At 41.1% G+C, this 24,820-nt stretch overlaps 1 protein-coding gene across 2 annotated transcripts in view; it reads right to left on the bottom strand.

Moving 5' to 3' along the window:
- LOC140719038 (uncharacterized) overlaps positions 1 to 24,820 on the bottom strand; it is a 167,297-nt gene that overhangs the window by 49,595 nt on the left and 92,882 nt on the right. Inside the window, exons 8-11 of one of the 2 annotated variants that reach the window (XM_073033394.1) lie at positions 21,601 to 21,702; positions 12,109 to 12,213; positions 8,246 to 8,359; positions 6,726 to 6,848 (exon numbers count right to left, since the gene is read on the bottom strand). In XM_073033394.1, the coding sequence (XP_072889495.1) occupies positions 6,726 to 6,848; positions 8,246 to 8,359; positions 12,109 to 12,213; positions 21,601 to 21,702 (444 nt within the window). The remainder of the gene's footprint in view (positions 1 to 6,725; positions 6,849 to 8,245; positions 8,360 to 12,108; positions 12,214 to 21,600; positions 21,703 to 24,820) is intronic. The other variant, XM_073033402.1, reaches the window with a different exon arrangement.

Raw genomic sequence — 24,820 nt, 5'->3', positions numbered from 1 at the left:
AGAGCCATTGTTTTCAAGGAATATTGGAAACTTGGTTCAGAAAAAGAGAGGCAACAACAATAAATATAGGCAGCATGGAGTAAGTGAGGTGCTTGAGGAATACAAAGAATGTAAAAAGAATCTTAAGAAAGAAATTAGAAAAGCTAAAGGAAGATACAAGGTTGCTTTGGCAAGTAAGGTGAAAATAAATCCAAAAGATTTCTACAGTTATATTAATAGCAAAAGGATAGTGAGGGATAAAATTGGTCCCTTAGAGGATCAGAGTGGACAGCTATGTGTGGAGCCAAAAGAGATGGGGGAGATTTTGAACAATTTTGTTTCTTCAGTATTCACTAAGGAGAAGGATATTGAATTGCATAACGTAAGGGAAACAAGAAGGGAAGTTATGGAAACTATGATGATTAAAGAGGAGGAAGTACTGGCGCTTTTAAGGAATATAAAAGTGGATAAATCTCCAGGTCCTGACAGGATATTCCCTAGGAACTTGAGGGAAGTTAGTGTAGAAATAGCAAGGGGTCTGACAGAAATATTTCAAATGTCATTAGAAACAGGGATGGTGCCGGAGGATTGGCGTATTACTCATGTTGTTCCATTGTATAAAAATGATTCTAAGAGTAAACCTAGCAATTACAGGCCTGTAAGTTTGACATCTGTGGTGGATTAATTAATGGAATTAATTAATTAATTCTTAGAGATGGTATATATAATTATCTGGATAGACAGGGTCTGACTAGGATTAGTCAACATGGATTTGTGCATGGAAGGTCATGTTTGACAAATCTTATTGAAGTTTTTGAAGAGGTTACTAGGAAAGTTGATTAGGGTAAAGCAGTGATTGTGGTCTATATGGACTTCAGTAAGGGCTTTGAAAAGCTTCCGCATGGAAGTTTAGTTAGGAAGGGTCAATCTTTAGGTATTAATATGGAAGTAGTAAAATGGATTCAACAGTGGCTGGATGGGAAATGCCACAGAGCAGTGGTGGATAACTGTTTGTCAGGTTGGAGGCCGGTGACTAGTGGTACACGTCAGGGATCTGTATTAGGTCCAATGTTGTTTGTCATATACATTAATGATCTGGATGATGGGGTGGTAAATTGGATTAGTAAGTATGCAGATGATACTAAGGTAGGTGGTGTTGTGGATAATGAAGTAGGTTTTCAAAGCTTGCAGAGAGATTTAGGCCAGTTAGAAGAGTGGGCTGAACGATGGCAGATGGAGTTTAATGCTGATAAGTGTGAGGTGCTACATTTTGGTAGGAATAATCCAAATAGGACATACATGGTAAATGGTATGACATTGGAGAATGCAGTAGAACAGAGTGATCTAGGAATAATGGTGCATAGTTCCCTGAAGGTGGAATCTCATGTGGATAGGGTGGTGAAGAAAGCTTTTGGTATGCTGGCCTTTATAAATCAGAGCATTGAGTATGGGAGTTGGGATGTAATGTTAAAATTGTACAAGGCATTTGTCGGAGAAATTTGGAGTATTGTGCACAGTTCTGGTCACTGTGTTATAGGAAAGATGTCAACAAAATAGAGAGAGTACAGAGAAGATTTACTAGAATGTTACCTGGGTTTCAGCACCTAAGTTACAGAGAAAGGTTGAACAAGTTACGTCTTTATTCTTTGGAGCGTAGAAGGTTGAGGGGGGACTTGATAGAGGTACTTAAAATTATGAGGGGGATAGATAGAGTTGACGTGGATAGGCTTTTTCCATTGAGAGTAGGGGAGATTCAAACAAGAGGACATGAGTTGAGAGTTAGGGGCACAAGTTTAGGGGTAACACGAGGGGGAATTTCTTTACTTAGAGAGTTGTAGCTGTGTGGAACGAGCTTCCAGTAGAAGTAGTAGAGACAGGTTCGATATTGTCATTTTAAGTAAAATTGGATAGGTATAAAGACAGGAAAGGAATGGAGGGTAATGGGCTGAGTGCAGGTCGGTGGGACTATGTGAGAGTAAGTGTTTGGCATGGACTAGAAGGTCCGAAATGGCCTGTTTCCATGCTGTAATTGTTATATGGTTGGTTATATAATCCTAATTGTGATTCATTCAGGTGTTGCCGTTGGGTCATGTATTTATTGTTCATGTTCAGTTGCTCTTGAGAAAGTGGTGCTGAGTTGACCTCTTGTTTTGCACCCTTCCCATATTCCCACCCTGTTCAAATCTCTCTCACCCAAGTCATTCCCCATTGACACATCTTCCAGCTCCAGTCACTCAAGTTTGAGAGATCTAATCTGCCTGAAAATTGTCTGAACTAACAGCAGATCTGGCTGTCTCCTATTGAACATCACCCCGGGTTCTAATCTCGGCCAAATTTCCCATTGAAAGATCATCCTGAATATAAAAATAATGCCTTAGTTCCATCCTTTAACTTTGCAGCAACTTATCATGATGCCATGATGGTTGTGATCGAGATCATACATCTGTGTCTGCAGCCGCTCTCCTTCAGTCTGCCAACCAGATCAACCCCTCGAAATGTTACCCATCATTCCAGTACTGAGGATTATATTTGTCTCTCAATTCATCTGTCTCTGCATTCCACCCCATCTTTTTGCCAAGTCTGACACCCACCGATGCTCCCACACATCACCCTTGCCAATACTCTTCACTGGGGAGTCATTAGACATGCCAAATCTGAACACTCCTTCCCCTCACACCTCAGAAATGAGAGAACACTGTCTTTAAAGTCTCCACCCCCAGCTACAGGAGACGCAACTTAGAATTCAGCCCGCTGCCCTGCACTCTTCTCCTCCCGGAAAGTATGGACACTCTACAGCTCCCCTCTCCTGGGCCCCAATAGTACCAGGCAGTCCCACTGCCATTACGTCAGCGCTAGTCTGAACTAAAACAGTGTCTGTGATTGCCATTTTATCAGATCTCTGTCCCAAAATCGTAACTTTCCCTACAGCATTAAAAGTACTTAAAAGTTGAAATAACAATTCATCAGGAATACATACTGCACTCAACACACACGCATTCATTACCAGTAACTCCGTGGATGCACTCTACCACTCAAACCTGGCAGCATCCATACCCACGTATCATTATCACTTTTCCGGACAATAGTTTAGCACAGACTTAAACAAACCACCCACTGGTTCAATGCTCAGGGCAATCACACAGCAGCCAAAGAAATCAATGCTGAATGATATCCCCACAATTGTAACCCCCAGGTTCTGTGGGCTGTGTAAGTCTAGGGAAGACCATATTTGCACGGTCAAATAATCTCCTATTCAGCTAAGCTTAAGAAGCAGAGAAAAACAGAGTTAGTTAAGATTTCCAAACAAATTAAAAACTTGGATAATATTTATGCAATCTCTCCTAACATTGATTTATTCAAACAAAGAGTTGAACTCCAATCACAATATGATTTATTATTAACTTATCCTATTGAAAGAAATTTGCTTAAATTGAAAAGTCAATTTTATGTCTTTGGAGATAAAAATAATGTTATTAGCATCTCAATTAAAATCTGCTAGAGCTAAAAGACAAATTTTAAAAATTCATAAGGGAGATGGTACTTTAGCATGTAATTATGAAGATATTAATAAAAATTGTCAAAAATTTTATATTGAACTTTATAAATCTCAGTTTCTAGTTGATTCCTCTAAAATGAATGCCTTTTTACAAAAGATCGATTTTCCTGGAATTTCTGTTGAAGATCAACAAATTCTTGATGCTCCTATTATTGAAAGCGAATTTCAGAAAGGTATTTTTTCAATGCAATCTGGACTGGATGGTTATTCTGTAGGATTTTATAAAAAATTTGAAAAATTGCTCTCTCCATATATGTTGGAAATGCTTAAAGATTCTTTTTTGTGAGTTACCTCCCACATTTTATGAAGCTTCTGTGTCTTTAATTCTCAAGAAAGATAAAGATTCTACTGACAGTGCTTCATATAGACTTAGTTCATTATTAAATGTGGATGCTAAAATTCTCTCAAAAATAATGGCTAATCAGCTGGAGAATCCCCTAGTTAAAATTATCTCTCAAGATCCAACAGGTTTTGTAAAGGACGTTATTCTTTCTCTAATGTTTGGAGACAGTTAAATGTTATATATTCATCCTTTTCTAAGACTCCCCAATGAGTTGTCTCTCTTGATGCTGAAAAGGCATTTGACAGAGTTGAATGGAAATACTTATTTAGTGTTTTAGAGAAATCTGGCTTTGGTATTAATTTTAATAGGTGGATTAGAATGATATATAAAAGCCCTATTACTATATTCATGGCATTTTCATAAATGGGACTGTTCATAAGATCTCTCTTTATGCTGTCGATCTCTTAGTTTATATTTCAAATCACAAAGAATCCATTCCGAGTTTATTGAAACTATTAAACGATTTTGGAAAGTTTTTAGGATATAAAGTAAACCTTCATAAAAGTGAATTATTTCTCCTAAATGATTTTGCTTCTATATATGATGACATTCCTTTTAGAGTTACGGACTCATTTAAATATTTAGGTATCATTATTACTAACAATCATAAAGACCTTTATGAAGCTATTTTGGTTGCTTTAGTGGATTTTATGAAGCAATTATTTTGTAGATGGAATCTACTTACACTGTTGGTAGTCAGCCAAATTCATGCAGTTAAAATGATGATTTTACCAAAATTTTTATATGTATTTCAAAATATCCCTTTTTTTAAACTAAGTTTCTCAATCAGGTTGACTATTATTTCATCATTTGTTTGGAATAATAAAAGACCAAGAATTGTTAAATATCACTTATAAAAATTAAGAAAAGATGGATGTCTTGCTTTGCTTAATTTAAGAATGTATTATTGGGCTGTCAATATACGTTATAGGTGTTTTTCGTTATAATGGGCTGATAGAGATGAACGACTGCCTTGGGCTGATTTGGAATTGAATGCTGTGAAACAGTTTCACTTAACCTCATTATTAGGAGCTTCTTTACCTGTACAACTGGCCAAAATTACTACTTTAAATTCATATCCGGTGATTTTAGCAGTCATTACGAATTCTGTTCCAGTTTCATAACATTTTTTATCTTAAAATATTTAAACTTTTTAGTTTAATTTATCAAACTTATTTATTTAAACCTTTATTGAGTGATCCCACTTTTCTTTTGTGGAGGAATAAAGGGGTTTATTCCTTCATGGATCTGTTCCAGGATGGCCAATTGATGTCTTTTGAGAAATTAGTAACTAAATACTCTCTCTCATATTCACATTTCCTGCAATATCTTCAGGTCAGACACTTCTTACAAAAATACTTAAGTAATTGTCCACATATACAAGATTCTAACCTGTTAGGTACTATTTTAAAAATGAATCTTTTAGTGAAGTGTTTATTGGAAAAATGTATAATTTATTGTTACAATAGCACAATTACCCTTCACTTAAGATTAAGTGAGATTGGGAGAGAGAGCTTAACATGACCCTGATAACAGAAGATAGGTTGCGGATTTTTGGTTAACCCTTTATCGATCTGTGCCAGTCACTCTCTAATTCAATTTAAAATTGTACATCTTTACTATTTAACAAAGGAGAGACTGTCTAAAATGTTTTCTAATGTTGATAGTCAGTGTGATAAATGTAAAACCGAGACAGCTACATTGACACATATGTTTTGGTCATGTTCTGTAATAAAACATGTTTGGAAGTCTATTTTCTCTACAATTACTGAAGTTTTAAAAATTAGTTTACAACCTAATAAATTGACAGTTTTATTTGGTATAGTCCCTCAATATATTCATGGTATTTCTCTATTAACCAACATGCAATTGCATTTGTTACATCATTGGCCAGAAGGGCTATTTTGTTGAAATGGAAAGAAATTTCTGCTCCTACTTTGAGACAATGGTTCTCTCACGTGCTGTTAAGTTTTAGTTTGGAGAAAATCAGAAGTTGAACTTTCGATCCTCGATTTGATTTTGAGAAAAGGTGGGGTTCATTCGCCCACTACTATCATTTGATTTGAGTTAATTAATATGGTTTCCTTCCAATTTTTTTTAAGTGGATTTGAGTTGGCGGTTTGATAATTTTTTTCTATCGAAGCTTGTACAATGTATAGCTCCAGGGTTGTGCTCCCAATGTTTTTATTTATTTATTTTTTTCTCAGTTATTAGGGTTTTTTTTTAAGTTAGTAGGGGTTCATTTTTTTCTCCTTTTTCTTTCAAAAAATGTTCATAACACTTTATTTTCTCTTATTATTATTGATATATTGCTTAGCTTTGTTAATCAGTTATTTGCTAATTTAATTCTTTATTGTATATATGACATATTGACTTAATTGTTATTGAAGATGAACAAAAATACATTAATAAAATAGATTTTAAAATGAAAGTCTAGGGAAGACAATCTTTGCCCCCACGAAACATGTGAAATTGAGGGCATACAAAAAAGCTGGATGAACTCAGCAGGTTGGGCAGCATCTGTTGAAAGGAGCAGTCAATGTTTTGGGCCGAGACCCTTTGTCAGGACTTCAGCCTGACCTGCTGAGTTCATCCAGCTTTTTTGTACATCTTGATTTGACCACAGCATCTGCAGTATACTTTGTGTTTGAAATTGAGGGCAAACTCCTGTTTGTGATTTGTAACCCTGTTACAAATCAGTACCACAAACTAACAGACAGTACACCATATGTAATTAAACTATTAAGCTTTATAATTGTTAATTTGACTAAATGGTTAGTAAAGAAAAACAAAAAGGAAAGGGCCCATTTTAATGAAACAGTCTAATGTGCATAAGTTGGAGCTCACGGTTTTCCTTTCGCTCATTCTCCATCGATTTCTCCTGGCTTTGGCGATTCCCGGCCTTACTCAAAGTCCTCTCCTTTCTGGAGTCTTTATCCTCTCCATTCTGGCATCTTTTCTCTGCATCAGCTGCCGAACAAAAGACCCAGACCACCTCAGTGTCAGGCACACAGCACGAAAACAAATTCCCCTCATTGGAAGGCTCAAATTCCAAATCACCCGTTATCTCTAACCATAACCCAAACACGGCTTCTACAGGAAGATCATTACATTAGCAGTGAAACCTTTTCCAGGGTGTTACATTTGCAGAAAGCATTCATGATTGATACTGTCCAATTTAATGGAAGCTTTTCATAATAGGGAGAACATTTAAATTGCTGCAGGAAGTATGTCATTAGCTGCCTCTTTCAGACCCCAGGATGAGGTCCATCTGGATATCCAACTTGTCAGATGGCAGCTCCAACAATTGACTCAGTATTTCTTCCCTGGTGATTGTCATTTTCTCAGATTTGTTGCCCTACACTGGTTCTCACTCAGATTACAGCTCAATGCTCACCAATACTTTCAGAAATTTCTTTGACTTTACAACTCACTTCCCCTTCCTCTCTGCAGTCTATAAACCTTTATATTTCTGTTCTAATCCTCTCCTTCTCAGCAAGCTTGATCTTTGAGCTTTCAGCAAATTGTTATTTATCTCTGAATTTACCCCACTAAAGCTCACCAACTTTCCTTAATCCTTCAAGCTTTTCTTTGATACCCCACTGTCTGACCAAGCCTGGGGTCATCTGCCCTCATCTTGCTTTACTTGGCTTGGTGATAGACTTCATTTGGTAATTTGCCTGTGAAACAGCCGAGGGCGTTTACTGTACAAACATTGATTCTATTCTTGGACAACTTTAGTCTGTATAATGAAGTAGATCTCAAAGTGAACCTAGCCAGGACTTGCTTGAATTCGGCCATGAGGAAGGAATGCCAATATTTTGAACCCTGGATAGTTTACAACTTGGAGAGGAAGAGGGGGAATGTGTTCCCTTGTGCTGACTGACTGGAAGGTGCTGTTGAAAACAAAACTATTGCAAATATCCAGGAAAGATCGGTGAGAGGCCTCCCAACACTGAATTCTATCGAGGGTCAGAGGGATACCTATCATGCAAACACCTCACCATCACTGGGATAAAGGGGATTCTGTCCCTCATTCCTCAGCTGATTTCATTTTGAAGTTGAACAACAGCACGTGTCAAACACCAGACAGCTGAGATAGCTTCCTCTCAAGCCGACTTCTAAAGATCCCTCTGGAGTCAGGTAAGAGATGGTATCACTGTGAAGCAACACTTCACAACTGTGTGGAAAATGATGCAGTTTCATTCCACAGGTCACAGTGAGTCAGAAGGGTGGTGTCTGTGATGGGGTGGGGATGATTTTTCAAGTTTTTCATTTCATTAATGTCTTTGTTAAAATTAGTCATAAATTACTTGGAAAGATGACCGGAGCTTATACACAAAGGCAAATTACACAAAGACACATACCTTCAGCAATATTCTGCTTGTGCACCAAGTACACCATTATCACAAAATTCACCAATGGCAACATCAGGCCAACAAACTGCAAGGCATCAATTAATGTGTCCTTGATGTAATCACCTGCAAGTGAAAAAAAATTCAAAACTCTAAATCAATTGACTGCATGTTCTCGAAGGTGGGAAAACAAGATGCTTAACTATTGTTCCAACCTAGAACAGGGAATTAACAATCCTGATCGGTTGTCCAAACTTTCCCGAGCACCTCCTGCAAACATTCTGCACCAGCTGCTCCGAGTGTTGCAATAGCCACTCCTTTAGGAGTTCACTGCACTGTGACCAGCACCCACATGATCCAGGATTTGATTCTCCCAATGTCCACAACAACTCTTATGGAGATGTCCCACAATTACACTGGAAAGCCACTCCAACTCTGGCTCGATTCCACACCTTGTCACAGAAGTTCTCCCACTCATTTAGCCAGAGGAGCTCAGGCTGATATCCACAATCTGGTCAGGGGCACATTCGAGGAGAGAAAGTCTCCTTGTGAAGGGCAGGTTGATCCCCAGACAGCTGACTGACACCTGCACATCACACTTATTGTCACCAGCTACTTTATTTCAGATATCAGGGTCTGATGTTGCATCGTGCCAGGAACAGGAGTGTGTCTGACAGCTCTTTACATTCTTCATATTGTTTCAATGACATCACACAGGAACTGAAAAATTCAGCCAACTCCTGTGAGCGGGGGCAGAGTGAACTTCTCCACGTGAGAAACAGAACCTGTAATCTCACAGCATCTTTTACCAGTCTCTGGTCCAGACAGTGAAGTACTTTAAGTGCAGTCACTGTTGGAGGGAATGAGACTCAGTTTGTACTGAGTAAGGCTGAACAAACAGTCATGTAAAAGCTGGCTTTGTGACGTTAGTTAACAGAATTATTGATTTCCAATACGGGGGAGATATCCTTTGCTCTGTTGGAAATAACACTGAAGGATCATTTACACCTTCCCAAAGAAAGCAAATAGGACTCTGGTTGAGTGAGTCATCCAAAAGTGGAGATCTCTCAACATGAAAAACTTCCTCAGCACTGGTTCTGAGAATGTGGGTGATGCTGGTAAAGCCACAGATATTCCCTGTCCATTTACCCTGACAGGGGGATGGTGAGCCTCCCACTGGAACCTCTGTTGTTCTCATGGTGATGCTGGGTGTTGGTCTGTTGCTTAAGAGGGGCAGCAAGGACAAGCCATGGAACTACAGCCTGATATCAACAGTGGGGAAGTTACTGGAGGGAATTCTGATGGACAGGATCTACCAGGATTTGATTAGACAAAATCTGATTAGGAGGAGACATCATAGCTTTATGTACAGGAAGTCACGTTTGATTAATTGTTCAGTTTTTTTTTGAAGAACTAAGCAAAAGGGTAGATAGGAAATTGAATGTTATCTATTTTAACATGATCCTGACATGAATCCAGGGGCTTCCAGGGGGATTCAAAAATGGCTCAGAGGAAGAAAGCAGAGGGCAGTGGTTGAAAATTGTTTTCCATTATAGAAGCTGGTGATTAGTGGTGTGATGTAGATATCAGTGTTGGGATTTTTTTATTTGGTATTTTTATCAGTGATTTGTATACAAATGCACAAGGCTTGATCATTAAGTTTGTGGATGACACAAAATTAGATGCTGTTGGTAGTGAAGTAGGTTATCGTGTGATGCAGGTGGATTTCGACCAATTAGGGAAGAGGGCTGAGGAGTGTCAAATGGATTTCAAATCTAATGGAGTATTCTCCCAATCAAGAGAACTTGAGAAACTTAATGCTGATTCATAAACTGCATCTCCAGCTTGTTCTCTTACACCCCAGGATGAAGTCCATCTCGACCTCGGACTCATGTTACGTACCCACAGTTTGAACACGTGACAGTGGGATGATCTAATGGTCTTGTGAGTGGGATGATGTAATTGTCTTATGACCGTGGGGTGGTGTTATGTCACATGATGGCATGTTCCAAACCACATTTAAACCAAGCCGCAGTTTGTGACGCAGTTCTCATTTTTATTTTTGTGTAATGTTGTTGCTGGCAGTTTCGGCAATCGCTGCCAGTTTTCATTTGTTGCACGTTTATTTTTTCCTTACAGTCCAGTATCAGAGAGTGAAGGCATTACCGGAGTTATCCGAGTTCAAAGGATTGGATAAAGTTAATGGTGTTCACCGTCTTGGGAATGATCGACCTTTTTCTTTTGACTTTGTTCAAGAATTGTGGCATGCACATTTTGAGTGAAACCCCTGCAAGGTCGGGAAGGTTTGTGCAGTGACCACCCTCCAGACAAAAAGTCAGTTCCTTTTATTTCCTCGGGATTTCTGCGAACAAGGTACCTCCCAGCTGTGGAATCGATAGATTCATCATTTTCTTCGGAGGAATTGTTGCTGCAGTAAAGTCTCTCCTCAAAGACTGTAAAAATCTCATGGACTTTTGAATTTATCACTTTAAGTCTGTGCTTGGATGAGAACTCGTTAAGAACAGTTTCTAAGTTTCCACCAGCATTTTGTGTGTGTTGTGTGAATTTCCAGCATCTGCAGATTTCCTCGTGTTTATTTCTAAGTTTGCCTGTTTGTTCGAGATAGCTGCATAATGCTTAACCTCCGGTTTAGCTGGTTTGTTTACTTTTCTAAGTATTGTGCAGAGGTTAATAAATCTTGGAGTTTGTTTTAAACCCTGTCTCAGTTTCATATTCATTGCTGCTGCATTTGTAACACTCGGCAGATGGAAGCTCTGACAATGTGCTCAGTACCTCTTCCCTGGTGATGGTAATGTACCCAGTTTACTGTCCCACATGGTTCTCCCTCAGACAATGGCTCAATATTAAAATGCTGATCTGTTCTTTCAGACCCCTCTGACTTTACATTTCACTCCCCGTCTCTCTCAGTCTACAAGTTTCTGTATTTCTGCATCCGTTTCCTCCTGTCCTCCTGAGACAACCTGATCATCATCACTTTGTGCTTTGAGCTGTCTTGTTCCTTATCTTCAATTTACCCCCAATAAAGCTCTCTATCCCTCCCTGATCCATTAAACTCTTCTTTAATACACAACTCCCTGACCAAACCTGGGGACATCGGTCCTTTTCCTGATTCCTGTCTCTCGGAGACAGACTTCATTTGGTAATTAGTCTGTGAATCAGCAGAGAACATTTACACTACAAACACCAGTAGCTACTGGTACTGTTCTTGGATAACTATAATCTGCGTGGTTAATTTATTCTCAAAGTGAACTTACTCAGGACTGGCAAGAATTAGGTCAGGAAGAAGAAATGTCAATATTTTGAATGGTTTATAACTTGAGGAGGAAGAGGGAGAAGGTGGTGTTCCCTTGCATTCATTCATTAGAAGATACTGTTGAAAACAAAATTGATGCAAATTTCCAAGCAAGGTTTACTGACAGCCTGCAGGAGAGGCCTTCCCACACCCAACTGTATCAAGGATGAGAAAGGCCCCAAACACTCACTCACTCCCCTCACTATCATTGGGATCTTTTACACCAACCTGATATGATGCTGAAATTTGACAACACCATGATCAAACACCAGTGAGCTGAGACACGTTCCTCTCCAGACTACTTTTTCTAAAGACCCTCTGGAGTCAGATCAGAGATGACTCCAGAATCATTCCAGCTGTGGTTACACTGTAAATCAGAATTTCATAACTGGGAAAAATGTCGGACAATTTCATCCCACAGGTCACAGGAATCCAGATGGGTCAGTGGGGGTGATGATTATTCCGTTTTTTCTTTTCCATTGTTTTGATAAAAATTAGCCTAAAATTAATTGTACATATGACTGGAGTTGATATACAACTGTAAAAATACAATGGCTGATACCTTTATGCAAATCCATTTTTATGGACCGACCCACCAGAATTAAAATGAACACAACTGGCAGTACGATTGACAAGATGATAGTAACTATTCCCGTGGTGGAACGGCCTGTAATTAAAAAAATAAAGTCAAATAAGTAAACATGTAATAATTCACCAGAGAAATAAACGAAACAACTCTTAAACAAACCATTAAACTTATCTCCACCGGGTAGGAAATGTTGACATTATTACTTATATCCTTCATATACAGGAGGAGTAAAAATCTTTACATCACGTCTCCATTGAAATGTGTAGTGTGCAGTTATGGCAATTTATAATAAATATTATGTACAACAGGATAGTCAATATAACATAGAAATACAGTTGAGTCAGATGGCCTGGTCGAAGAAGCTGTCCCGGTGCCTGTTGGTCCTGGCTTTTATGCTGTGGTACCGTTTCCCGGATGGTAGCAGCTGGAACAGTTTGTGACTGGGGTGACTCAGATCCCCAATGATCCTTTGGCCCTTTTTGCACACCTGTCTTTGTAAATGTCCTGAATAGTGGGAAGTTCACATCTACAGATGCACTGGACTGTTAGCACTGCTCTCTGAAGAGTCCTGCGATTGAGGGAAGTACAAGATGCTCTCAATTGTGCCACTGTAGAAAGATCTTAGGACTTGTGGGCCCATACCAAACTTCTTCAATAGTCTGAGGTGAAAGAAGCGCTGTTGTGAATTTTTCACCACACAGCCTGTATGTACAGACCCCGTGAGATCCTCAGTGATGTTTATGCCAATGAACTTAAAGCTGTTCCCCAGAATCATTGGGTTAGATGTTGACTGGCTGAATCACTGCCTGGTATGGGAACTGTACTTCCCTCAATCGCATGACTCTGCAGAGAGTGGTGCGGACAGCCCAGCGCAACTGCAGATGTGAACTTACCACTATTCAGGACATTTACAAAGACAGGTATGTAAAAAAGGCCCTAAGGATCATTGGGGACACGAGTCACCCCAACCAAGTCAAGTCTATTGTCATTTTGACCGTAAACTGCTGGTACAGTACACAGTAAAAATGAAACAACATTCCTCCAGGACCCTGGTGCTACGTGAAACAACAAAAAACTACACTAGACTCTGTGAGACAGCACAAGGCTACACTAGACTATGTAAAACAACATAAAAACTGCACTAGACTACAGACCTGCACAGGACTACATAAAGTGCACAAAACAGTGCAGGGCAGTACAATAAATAATAAACAAGACAATAGACACAGTAGAGGACAAATTACAATATAATAATAAATGATGAAGATGTCAGTTCAGACTCTGAGTATTGAGGACTCTGATAGCTTGGGGGAAGAAACTGTTGCACAGTCTGGTTGTGAGAGACTGAATGCTTTGGCATCTTTTGCCAGATGGCAGGAGGGAGAAGAGTTTGTGTGAGGGGTGTGTGGGGTCCTTCATAATACTGTTAGCTTTGCAGGTGCAGCGTGTGGTGTAAATGTCTGTAATAGCGGGAAGAGAGACCCTGATGACCTTCTCAGCTGACCTCACTATCTGCTGCAGTGTCTTGTGATCTGAGATGGTGCAATTTCCGAACCAGGCAGTGATGCAGCTGTTCAGGATGCTCTCAATACAACCCCTGTAGAATGTGATGAGGATGGGGGGTGGGAGATGGACTTTTTTCAGCCTTCGCTGAAAGTAGAGATGCTGCTGGGCTTTCCTGGCTATGGAGCTGGTGTTGAGGGACCAGGTGAGATTCTCCACCAGGTGAACACCAAGAAATTTGGTGCTCTTAATGACAACAGAGGAGCCATCAATGTTCAGCGGAGAGTGGTCGCTCCATGCTCTCCTGAAGTCAACAGCCATCTCTTTTGTTTTGTTCACATTCAGAGACAGGTTGTTGGCTCTGCAGCAGTCCGTTAGCCGCTGCACCTCCTCTCTGTATGCCAATTCATCGTTCTTGCTGATGAGACCCACCACCGTCGTGTTATCAGCCAACTTGATGATGAGATTCGAGCTGTATATTGCTGCATAGTCATGGGTCAGCAGAGTGAACAACAGTGGATTGAGCTCACAGCCCTGGAGGGTCCCCGTGCTCAGTGTGATGGTGTTGGAGATGCTGCTCCCGATCCGGACTGACTGAGGTCTCCCAGTCAGGAAGTCTAGGATCCAGTTGCAGAGGGTGGTGTTCAGGCCCAGTAGTTTTAGCTTTCCAATCAGGTGCTGAGGAATGATTGTGTTGAATGCTGAACTGGAACCATGAACTGTTCCAGCTGCTACCATCCGGGAAACGGTACTGCAGTATAAAAGCCAGGACCAACAGACTCCGGGACAGCTTCGTCCACCAGGCCATCAGACTGATTAATTCATGCTGATACAATTGTATTTCAATGTTATATTGACTACCCTGTTGTACATAATATTTATTATAAATTACTATAATTATACATTGCACATTTAGACAAAGACATAACTTAAATATTTTTACTCCTCATATCTATGAAGGATGTACGTAATAAAGTCTATTAAATTCAATTCACTGGCTGCATCTTCTGGTGTTCCAATGGCCACACCTTGAGGAGTGCACGACACTGCAGCCAGACATCCCACATGGTCCATGGTTTGACTCTCCTGACATCCACAACAACTGGTTATGGAGGTGTCCCAAAGTTTCACTGGAAAGTCAGTGAATCACCCAATTTCAATCTCAGTTCATCTTGTGACAAGATCTGAAGGATTATTCTAAAGTGGACTGTTCCTTTAAAAAGATAGTGAGGGAGCAAACAGCTTGTGTGCTATTTCAGCAGGGAGAGAGAGCAACAGAAAGTCTGTGAGTTGCCTTGGAAACTGAAAGGCGGAGCTATATGATGGACAGCTCGTGTTCAGCACTTGTGAGACATATACAAGGTCAGTTGGCTTTTTAATCAGACACACCAGAGACACACGACGCCAGAGGCAAGGAGGGCACTGGTGAGCTTTGTGTGCCCACGACAAGGGTGGAGTTGTTGCTCACAGTGTGGACAGAGGAGTGACTGGTGGGGAGCTATCAGTGTGTTTAACCCTCACCTGGGTTGATAGCTTACTGTGGAAAACCGGCATTCCTCTTTTTGTGGTCACAAGTCGGTGACTGTAACTTTTGGGAGCAGGAGAACGACATGGAGGATCGGCACTGGGAAGACAAAACAACTTCCTCTCCAACTCTAATCAAATCAAATTCCAGAACTGATTACTTACCATACCACTGTAAGACTCTATCACCTAATCACCTGAGCTGGGAGAAGCTTGGGAACTTTACTTACTCACTTATGCATATACTCTGCTAACCTGTTTACCTTATCTTGTTTTATATTACTTTATCACATCGTTACTAATAAAATAGTTTATAATGGAAGACTCAGACGCCAGGAGTGTCCACTTCTGCTGGTCCTTTTTAACCCATTACATGGTACGTAACAATCTCAAGTCATTAGTTTCTGCCTCAGCTACCACTGATAACCGGGGCCAGTCATTAACCCTTGCAGGGGTGAGTCGATGCAATTGCTTACTGGCTCCATTCCACACTTCGTCAAGTAATTTTTCCTATTACTTTTGTAAGAGGGATTTCTGGCTGATATCAGTGATGTGGTAGGGGTACATTCAAAGAGACAATGATGTTTTTTGGAGGGAACATAGATGTGCATATGGCTATTTGATGCATACATAATGCTCATTGTCACCAGTTACTTTTTGTCTAATATCAGGGACTCATGTTGCAAATTGCTGGGAACAGGATTGTGTTTTTGGCTGTTTCTCGTGTTCTCAATATGTAGTCAATGAAACTCCATAATTTTTTTTAAAAAATCAGCCAGTTTGTGCGTGTGTGGGCACAATTATTTTTTTCCAACTCAAAAAAGAACCTCCAATAATACTGCACCTTTCACCCCTCTCTGGTCCAGGAGCAAGTCTCAGCCAGTGAAGTACTTTCAGTGCAGACCGTGCTGGAGGGAATGAGGTATCCAGTCTGAACTGAGAAAGACTGAACAAACAGTATGGGATAGAAACCAGACAGGCTGTTTGGGTGATGCTGGTTCACAGAATTAATTCTTCCAAAACCGACAAGAACTTTTTCACTCTTATGGAAATAACACCAAGTGAACACTTCTGTCTTCCCAGAAAAAGATTTGGATGACGGAATTGATATCTTTGTTGCAAAGTTTGCAAATGATACGTTATAGGTGGAGGGGCAGGTAGTTTTGAGGAAATAGAGAGGCTACAGAAAGACTTAAACAGGACAAACTTGGGAGAATGGGCAAAGGAATTTCAGATGGAATACTTTGTGTGCCAGATGACATAAAAGGTTTGGCTGTTTTCAAAATGAAGGGAAAATACAAAAACCGGAGGTGCAAAGGGACTTGGGAGTCCTCGTCAGGATTCCCTAAATGTTAATTTATAGGTTGAGTCTGTGGTGAGAAAGGCTATTGCGATGTTCACATTCATTTCAAGAGGACTAAAATATAGGACTAAAAGAGCACCAAAAAGAGACCCACGACTGTGCTGCAACACACAGCTCGAACCATATCATCAAGTTCACCGATGACACGACCGTGGTGGGTCTCATTAGCAAAAACGACGAGTCAGCTTACAGAGGGGAGGTGCAGCAGCTAATGGACTGGTGCAGAGTCAACAACCTGTCTCTTAATGTGAACAAAACAAAAGAGATGGTTGTTGACTTCAGGAGGGCACGGAGCGACCACTCCCTGCTGAACATCGACGGTTCCTCGGTAGAGATCGTTAAGAGTACCAAATTTCTTGGTGTTCACCTGACAGAGAATCTCAGCTGGTCCCTCAACACCAGCTCCATAGCAAAGAAAGCCCAGCAGCGTCTCTACTTTCTGCAAAGGCTGAGGAAAGTCCATCTTCCACCCACCCCCCATTCCTCATCACATTCTACAGGGGTTGTATTGAGAGCATCCTGAGCAGCTGCATCACTGTCTGGTTCGGAAATTGCACCATCTCAGATTACAAGACCCTGCAGCGGATAGTGAGGTCAGCTGAGAAGATCATCGGGGTCTCTCTTCCCGTCATCACGGACATTTACACTACATGCTACATCCGCAAAGGGAACAGCATTATGAAGGACCCCATGCACCCCTCATACAATCTCTTCTCCTTCCTGTTGTCTGGGAAAAGGCTCCGAAGCATTTGGGGTCTCACGACCAGACTATGTAACAGTATCTTCCCCCAAGCTATCAGACTCATCAATACCCAAATCCTGGACTAACACCTTGCCCTATTGTCCTGTTTCTTATTTATTGTAATGCCTGCACTGTTTTTATGTCCAGTGTAGGTCTGTAGTCTAGTATAGCTTTCTCAGTGTTTTCTTTATTACGTAGTTCAGTCTAGGTTTTGTACTGTGTCATGTAACACCATGGTCCTGAAAAACGTTGTCTCATTTTTACTATGCACTGTACCAGCAGTTATGGTCGAAATGACAATAAAAGTGACTTGACTAAAAGCAAGGATGTAATGTTGAGGCTTTATATAGCACTGGTAAGGCCTCACTTGGAGTATTGTGAACTGGTTTGGGCCACTTATCTGAGAAGGGATCTGCTGAAACTGGAGAAAGTTCAAAGGAGGTTCATGAAAATGATTCCAGTATTGAATAGCTTGTCATATGAAGAGTGTTTGACAGCTCTGGACTGGATTTCACCAGCATTCAGAAGAATGAGGGGCGACCTGATTGAAACCTATCAAATGGTGAAAAGGGTGGATGTAGAGAGGATGTTTCCTCAGGTGGGAGAGTCTAAGGCCAGAGGACACAGCCTCAGAGTAGAGGCTGTCTTTTTAGAATGGAGATGAGGAGGAACCTCTTTAGCCAGAGAGTGGTGAATCTGTGGAAATCTTTGCCACAAGCAACTATGGAGTCCATGCCTTTGTGTATATTAAAGGCAGAGGTTGACAGATTCTTGATTGGTCAGGGCATGAAGGGACACAGGAAGAAATCAGATGATTTTGGCTGCAAATAAAATTGGATCAGCCATGATGAAATAATGGAGCAGACATGATGGGCTAAATGGCCTAATTCTGCTCCTATATCTTATGGTCTTATCCAAAAGTGGAAGTCTCTGAGAGTGAGCATTCAGAGTTGCTCAGCACTAAAGACACAGTTATTCCTCATCTGTCTGCCCTCACTGGGTGATGGTGAGCCTCTCACTGAAACCCCTCCTATTCTCATGATGATGCTGGGTTTGGACTTGAGGATGTGAACCCAGAAACAATAAACTTCTGCCTCATACGTCAGCTGACACTGTGATGTCATTGTGATGTCAATGTATGTGAGTCATTATAACACTGTTATTAAATGATGGACATTGAGACTCACAGAGATCACTGTGTTACTGGGGCTACAATTACCAGCCAGGCTGATACTAATTTCCAAATGTCCGCTTGATCTCTCAACTATCACACACTGTCCTTTGCTCTGCTCCTCTCACCTTTCTCAGCACTGAAGTGATTTTCACATTTTAAGTTTTCCCAGTCTGATTGAAGCTCATCAATTTAAAACATTTACTCTCTTTCTCCCCAGATGCTGCCTGACCTGCTGAGCATTCTCAGCTTATTCAGATTTTACTGAAGATACTCAGAGCACTGGAACTGAAGTTGACAATTCACCCCCTCAAGCTCTTCAATGGGATCATGTCCCAACTCTACACTCCAAACTTAATGGGATTTTGTGGGGGTTGGACCCAGATTCACCCAGATCTAGACACACATCTGGGAAATCTGCATCCCACTCACTCAAATAGTCAAACTGAAAGAGATGGCATCAGCAGAGTCAATGAGGAATCTGTGAGGTTGGAGGGGAGAAGAAACAGAAATCAGCACCAGCAGAATCTACAGTTGCTGTCAGGGTCTTTGGGAGCCTTGAAGATAAAGGTCGGTAATTAACAGCTGCAGGAGCAGTGATGGTAAAACCCACTGGTTCTGGGACTGCCCAGCGTGGTACAATTACCATGCAGTTCCCTGTAGGAGGGTGTGACACAAGGAATGATTTTACCACACACCCCCAACATGGAAATCCTGTCCAAAAAACAGGGTGATCAGTGCTCACAGCAATGAGTCCAATTTCCTTAGTGAACATGACAGTGTTTCCAAGTTTAAGTTCAAGTTTATGGTCATTCAATCATGTACATGTATACCAGCAAACAAAGCAATGTTCCCCTGGACCAAGCGGCACAACACAGTACATATAGCTCACACTCAACACACAAAGTGGTATTATCACAACTAAATTAACAAACAATAACATGCATTTCCTTTCAGGGAAAGCAATTCCCAATAGTCAAACAAAACACCAGTCTCAAACTGAATTTGGTATAAATTAGGGTGTGTGGGGTTGAGAGGAAACAGTATAGCAGGGCAGTAAGTGGAGGGGTTGAGGGGAAGGTAGATGTTATGATGAGCAAGTCTATGCAAAGGGACAGACATGGCCAGGATGATGAACACAGAGGGGTTGATGGACTGAAGTTTGTCTTATGTGTACAGCTGAAGAACTTAGAGCCTGGATCAGTACATGGAATTCTGGTGTTGTGTTTGTTACAGGACTTGATAGTAAGAGGGGCAGACCCAGTAGCTCAACATTCCTGAGTTTGGATGTTTGAGTTGAGATAGAAAGGGATGTAAAAGTAGTGGATGGTCTGCATTAATACTCAGGGAGAGGGTCACAGCTGCACTCAGAGAGGAAACATTGGAGGGCTTATCCACTGAACCTTGTGGAAATGTATGAACTTGAGTGAAGTCAAATTATGACATCATTGGAGAGGAGCTTGGGGAAGTTAATAGAACAGTTAGCAGTTTTGTTTGCTGCATCACTGTGCCTCACTGGCACCATCTTTACTTACACAATGAGTCCTCCAATAGTCACCAAGAGACGGAAGAACAGATACTCAGACAGATTATAAAAAGATGTGAAAGCAACAGGGTTGTTATAGTGAGTGACTTTAACTTCCCCATCATAGACTAAATTTTCTTCATGCAGGAGGATTAAATGGAGCAGAGTTTCTTCAGTACATTCAGGAATGTTTCTTGAAACAGTACATGATTTACCCAGCAGAGGAGGGACCATACTGACCCTTGTTACGGGAAATGAGCCCGGACAGGTGACTGTTTTTTTATAGGAGGCCGTTTTGGCTTTCGTGTTCACAACTACTTACCTTTTAAGTTATAATTATTTATAAGTCTGGATCTGGTGGGTAAGTATGAACTTGGGTGAAGGCAAATGATGACATTAACAAAGAGGAGCTAGGGGAAGTTAGTTGTGAGCAGCTGTTATTGGACAAGTTCACATATGATGTGACAGTTGTTTAAAGACCAGATGATCAGAGCTCAGGACTGGCACGTTCCGGTCAGGAGAAAGAACAAGGATGGCAGGGTAATGGAACCTTGGATGACAGAGGGTTTTGAATTTAGTCAAAAAGAAAATAAGCTAATTTAAGATTTCAAAAAAATCAATGTTCAAAGTATATTTGTTATCAAAGTATGTATAGTACATAGAACTTTGAGATCATCTCCTAACAGGCAGCCACAAAACAAAGAAACCCAGTGGAGCCTATTAAAAACAAAACACCATCAAACACCGAAAATGCAGAATAAACAATAAAATTTGCAGTCTGGAAAGGTCCAATTTAGGAAGGAAAGATCAGACAGGATCCCTGAGGCTGGAGGTTGCAGGAGGGGATAAGGTCGGCTAAAAAAGGCCATGAAATGTCATTAGCAAGTAGGAGTAAAGAGAAACCTAACACATTTAATACATACTTTAGACGCAAGAGGAAAATGAGGGAGTGTGTAAGACCACTCAAGATTAAAAGAGTGTATGTGTGCCTGGAGTCAGAGGATGGAGGTGAGGTACAGAACGAATACTTTGCATCGTATTCATCAGGGAGAAGGACATGGAGCAATGTATAAGGACATTTTGAGATCAGGAGATCACTCAGCACTAATACCTTCAAAGCTCCAATCATATCTCTTCTTAGCTGTCTAATCCCCAAGGAACAAGCCCCAGTTTCTGTAAAAGTTACAGCCTCCACACAGATCTTGTGGATGCAATTGGTCACCTCCTGCGAATTCCAGCAGCCACAAATTATCGCTATACCTTCCCTTCCTTGGGATTTTATGATGTCAGGGACTGATATGATATGATATGATATGAAATATCAGGCGTTTCATGAAATATTTTCTGGAAGTTCCATCACTCAGTCCGGTTTAACTGTGTGCCCTCCAGTGATTTATCTGACCTGTATGTGTTCAACTGACCTGTGCTGTGTTTCTGGTAGTTCTGAACTGTTGATGTTTGGCCATTACTGTCTGAACCTCCAGCAGGTTTCCCTGCACCCAGTTGTGGGGCTGAGGACTGCAGATGCTGGTGGTCCTGATAAAGCATCTGACAATGTACTGACTGAGATACTCAATACATTCCAACCACCCTGCAGAGAACTGAGTTCATCATTTTCATACAAGTTGACCACATACCTAAAATTGAACTGCTGACAATCCAGGCAATGATGAAACAATTGAAGAGGACAATATCACAGATGGCTTTGAACTTCAACCAAATTGTGATCATCTGAGAACCTTTTCAAAAATAAAAAGAAATTTACAACATTTGATAACCACACAACATAAATGATGTAACACATGCATCAATGGACAAATGTCCCGGTAACAGAGCTTGACTCAGGTTGTTTCGATTGGTGATGATATTGCATGTCCTAAACATCAAGCAACCCAAACAACTCTGAAATGGATCAGATGTCAGAGCTTTGGATTGAAGGAGGTTCAGGAGTTCACTCACCACTGCAGCAAATGGGGAGCTCAGAGAGGCACAAAACACAGTTTGTGGCTGCTACCAGGATTTGTTTTACATTTGATAACTTAGATAAACCCTCAGCCAGTGACTGTGCATGTGGAAACAGATAGACTGCAGCTTCCCTCTGGACATGTCCAGCAGATAAGGCAACAGCCCACTGTCGATATTCTCTGCTGTATTCCCTCATGACCTCAAGGGCTGAGACTGACATCAAGTTGCCAGTGTTAACAAAAACCAACCCCAGCTGTAACACTGAGGTTCCACTGTTTGACTGTGAATCCTGTTCTGATGCCAAAGACTGGAACAGCTGCTCACAGCATCAGGCAGTGGCTTATTCCAACATTGAAACTAAACAGCTCAAGGGTACAGGCTGAACTGTCCAAATGCTGGGATATTTAATACAGATAAGGGGAGAGGTTGTCCAGGACATCCAGTGGTGAGCAGTGCACACGATCCAAGGACACCTCTCTTGTAGTGGTTTTAGTTCATTTCCAATTGCTCTCAAGATAGAGATGGGGAGTTGGTTTCTTATTTGCAGCCACCAAAGTTCCCACCCTCTTCAGACCCCACATTACTGAAAAAGATATTTTTTCTCAAATTCCTCACAAACGCAGTTTCAAATTCTCAACCTTATAGTCCGCATCTCAAGAGTTACTGAGGTGTTGAATCAAACCCTCTTTACGTCAGCAAATCCCCTTTCCCCATTATAACTATAACTTATTCACCTGAGACTCTGCCCATTGGCACAACTTCCATCACTATAAACTCAAGATTAACAGCCCCGAACACATTGTCTTATAAACTGGTTTAACCAACCACCACAACATTCAGCTCTTGCCCTCTGACAGTTTAAAGATGAACTAGAATCCAAAGTTATCCCCCAGGTCATCACCTTGATGTTTTTCTTTCTTTTTCAATACTTTTATTAATTTCTTACATAAAAGAATACAGGGTACAGTAAGGCATATAATATATAAGATATATAATATATCGACTACAATATATTGAAATCACAGATGAGGTATAATTACCCCCCATCTATATAGATTAAATTTAAACATAAAATTGAAAATAATAATTTTATTATACAAAAAATCTAAACCCACTACCAGAAAAAAAACCAGCTGTCCAGTTAAAAAAAAGGAAAAAATCCTTAACATATAGTAAAACATATTATTAGGCAACATCTGTGCTTAACAACAAATCAAATATGTTTTTCAATGATATGAACCAAACCGTGAATGTTTGTGTAAAAATAAAACAAGCTGCATCAGGTCTCAACCTGAAATGTTCACAACCCCTTTACCTCAGACAAGAGAAAATCTGCAGATGCTGGAAATCTGAGGAATACACACAAAATGCTGGAGGAACTCGGCAGGCCAGGCAGAACAAAGCAGAGTCGATGTTTCGGGCCGAAACCCTTCGGCAGGACCATTTTGTGTGTGCAACCCCTTTACCTTCACAGATGCTGCTGACCCACCGAGTTCCTCCAGCAACTTGTTTTCTGTTCCTGATCCCAGTGTCACCAGTCTCCTGTCTCCATGGAGACTTGTGGGTGAGACTATTCATCAGCCTCTCTCCTTTCTTTTTGTCCTTGTTGCCCCACCATGAAATTTTATCTCAGTCCCACTACTTCCTCACATTAAACTTACCCATGAAGCATACCTTCCATTCATTACCAATTTCCCTTCCAGCACTGAATGTTAACAAATCTGACTGGACTGATCTTCCGACTATTAAACCTCCAACATTACCCCTCTCATAGACCAACCACTAACCACTCTCCAACACCACACCCAACTTCAAGATTCCCACTGTCATTGTAATTGAGTTTCTCCATCACCAGCCTACCTTTCCTCGTTACAAATCCTTGTTGGCATCTCCTAAGTCAGTGGGAAATTTGATGTTTGAATGTCTGGGTTCCCTGTCCTGTTACAGTAGTAAAACAGTTTTGGTCACCGTCCTACAGGAGAGATGCCATCAGCTGGAAAGTGTGCACAGCAGACTTGCGTAAGGATGTTGCCAGGACCTACAGAGTCATAGAAAAGTACAGCACAGGAACAGGCCCTTTGTCCCATCTAGTCTATGCTGAACCATTTAAACTGCCTACTCCCATCGACCTGCATCGGACCAGAGCCCTCATATCCCTCCCATCCATGTACCTATCCGAACTTCCCTTAAACATTGAAATTGACCTCTCATCTACCACTTGCCCTGGCACTTCATTGCAGTCTCGGACAAACCTATGAACTAACAAGTTTCCTCTTAATCTTTCACCTTACACTTTCGACCTTTCAACCTTCCAGTTTAAGATGGCGCTACAGAAGGCATGTGATAACTTATTACTAGTTTGTAGGCAAAGAAATTTGGTTAAAACCATTATTACTAACACTTTATTTTCAATAAATTGTGGTAAACCACCTCTGCAAGCGATGATGAAGCGAGTGAAGGCAAAGCGAATTCACCGGATGTGCCCTGCTGGTGCGCTGCTGGAGCTGGGGCCGTGCTGCGTGGAGTGAACGATTTGAAGGAAGGAGACGGGACAGAGGAGTTCTGATGCCCATCCAGCTAACCGGGGTATGAGGAGGGATCACTCTAAGCACTGAGCCAAATTGGAGAGGTCGAGAATGGCTTCTACGGCAGCTAAATCTAGGCCCGCAGTGATCACTGGCAGTGGGGCCCGGGTACTAGGGAGAGGTTCCGACAAATTCAAAGCCAAGAGACTGAACCTTCCTGACCAACCTCCCAAGTGGGACCAGGTCAAAAGCCTTGCTAAAGTCCACGTAGACCACATCCACTGCCTTGCCTTCACCCATTCTCCTGGTACCTTCCTCAAAAAGCTCTTAAAGTATTAGTTACACATGAACTATCACGCTCAAAGCC

This window comes from Hemitrygon akajei, chromosome 2 (genome assembly GCF_048418815.1).
Source record: "Hemitrygon akajei chromosome 2, sHemAka1.3, whole genome shotgun sequence".
In the NCBI taxonomy this organism is placed as follows: Eukaryota; Metazoa; Chordata; class Chondrichthyes; order Myliobatiformes; family Dasyatidae; genus Hemitrygon; species Hemitrygon akajei.
The sequence above is the reverse complement of the archived record's forward strand: the minus strand, read 5'-3'. Positions and strand labels throughout refer to the sequence as shown.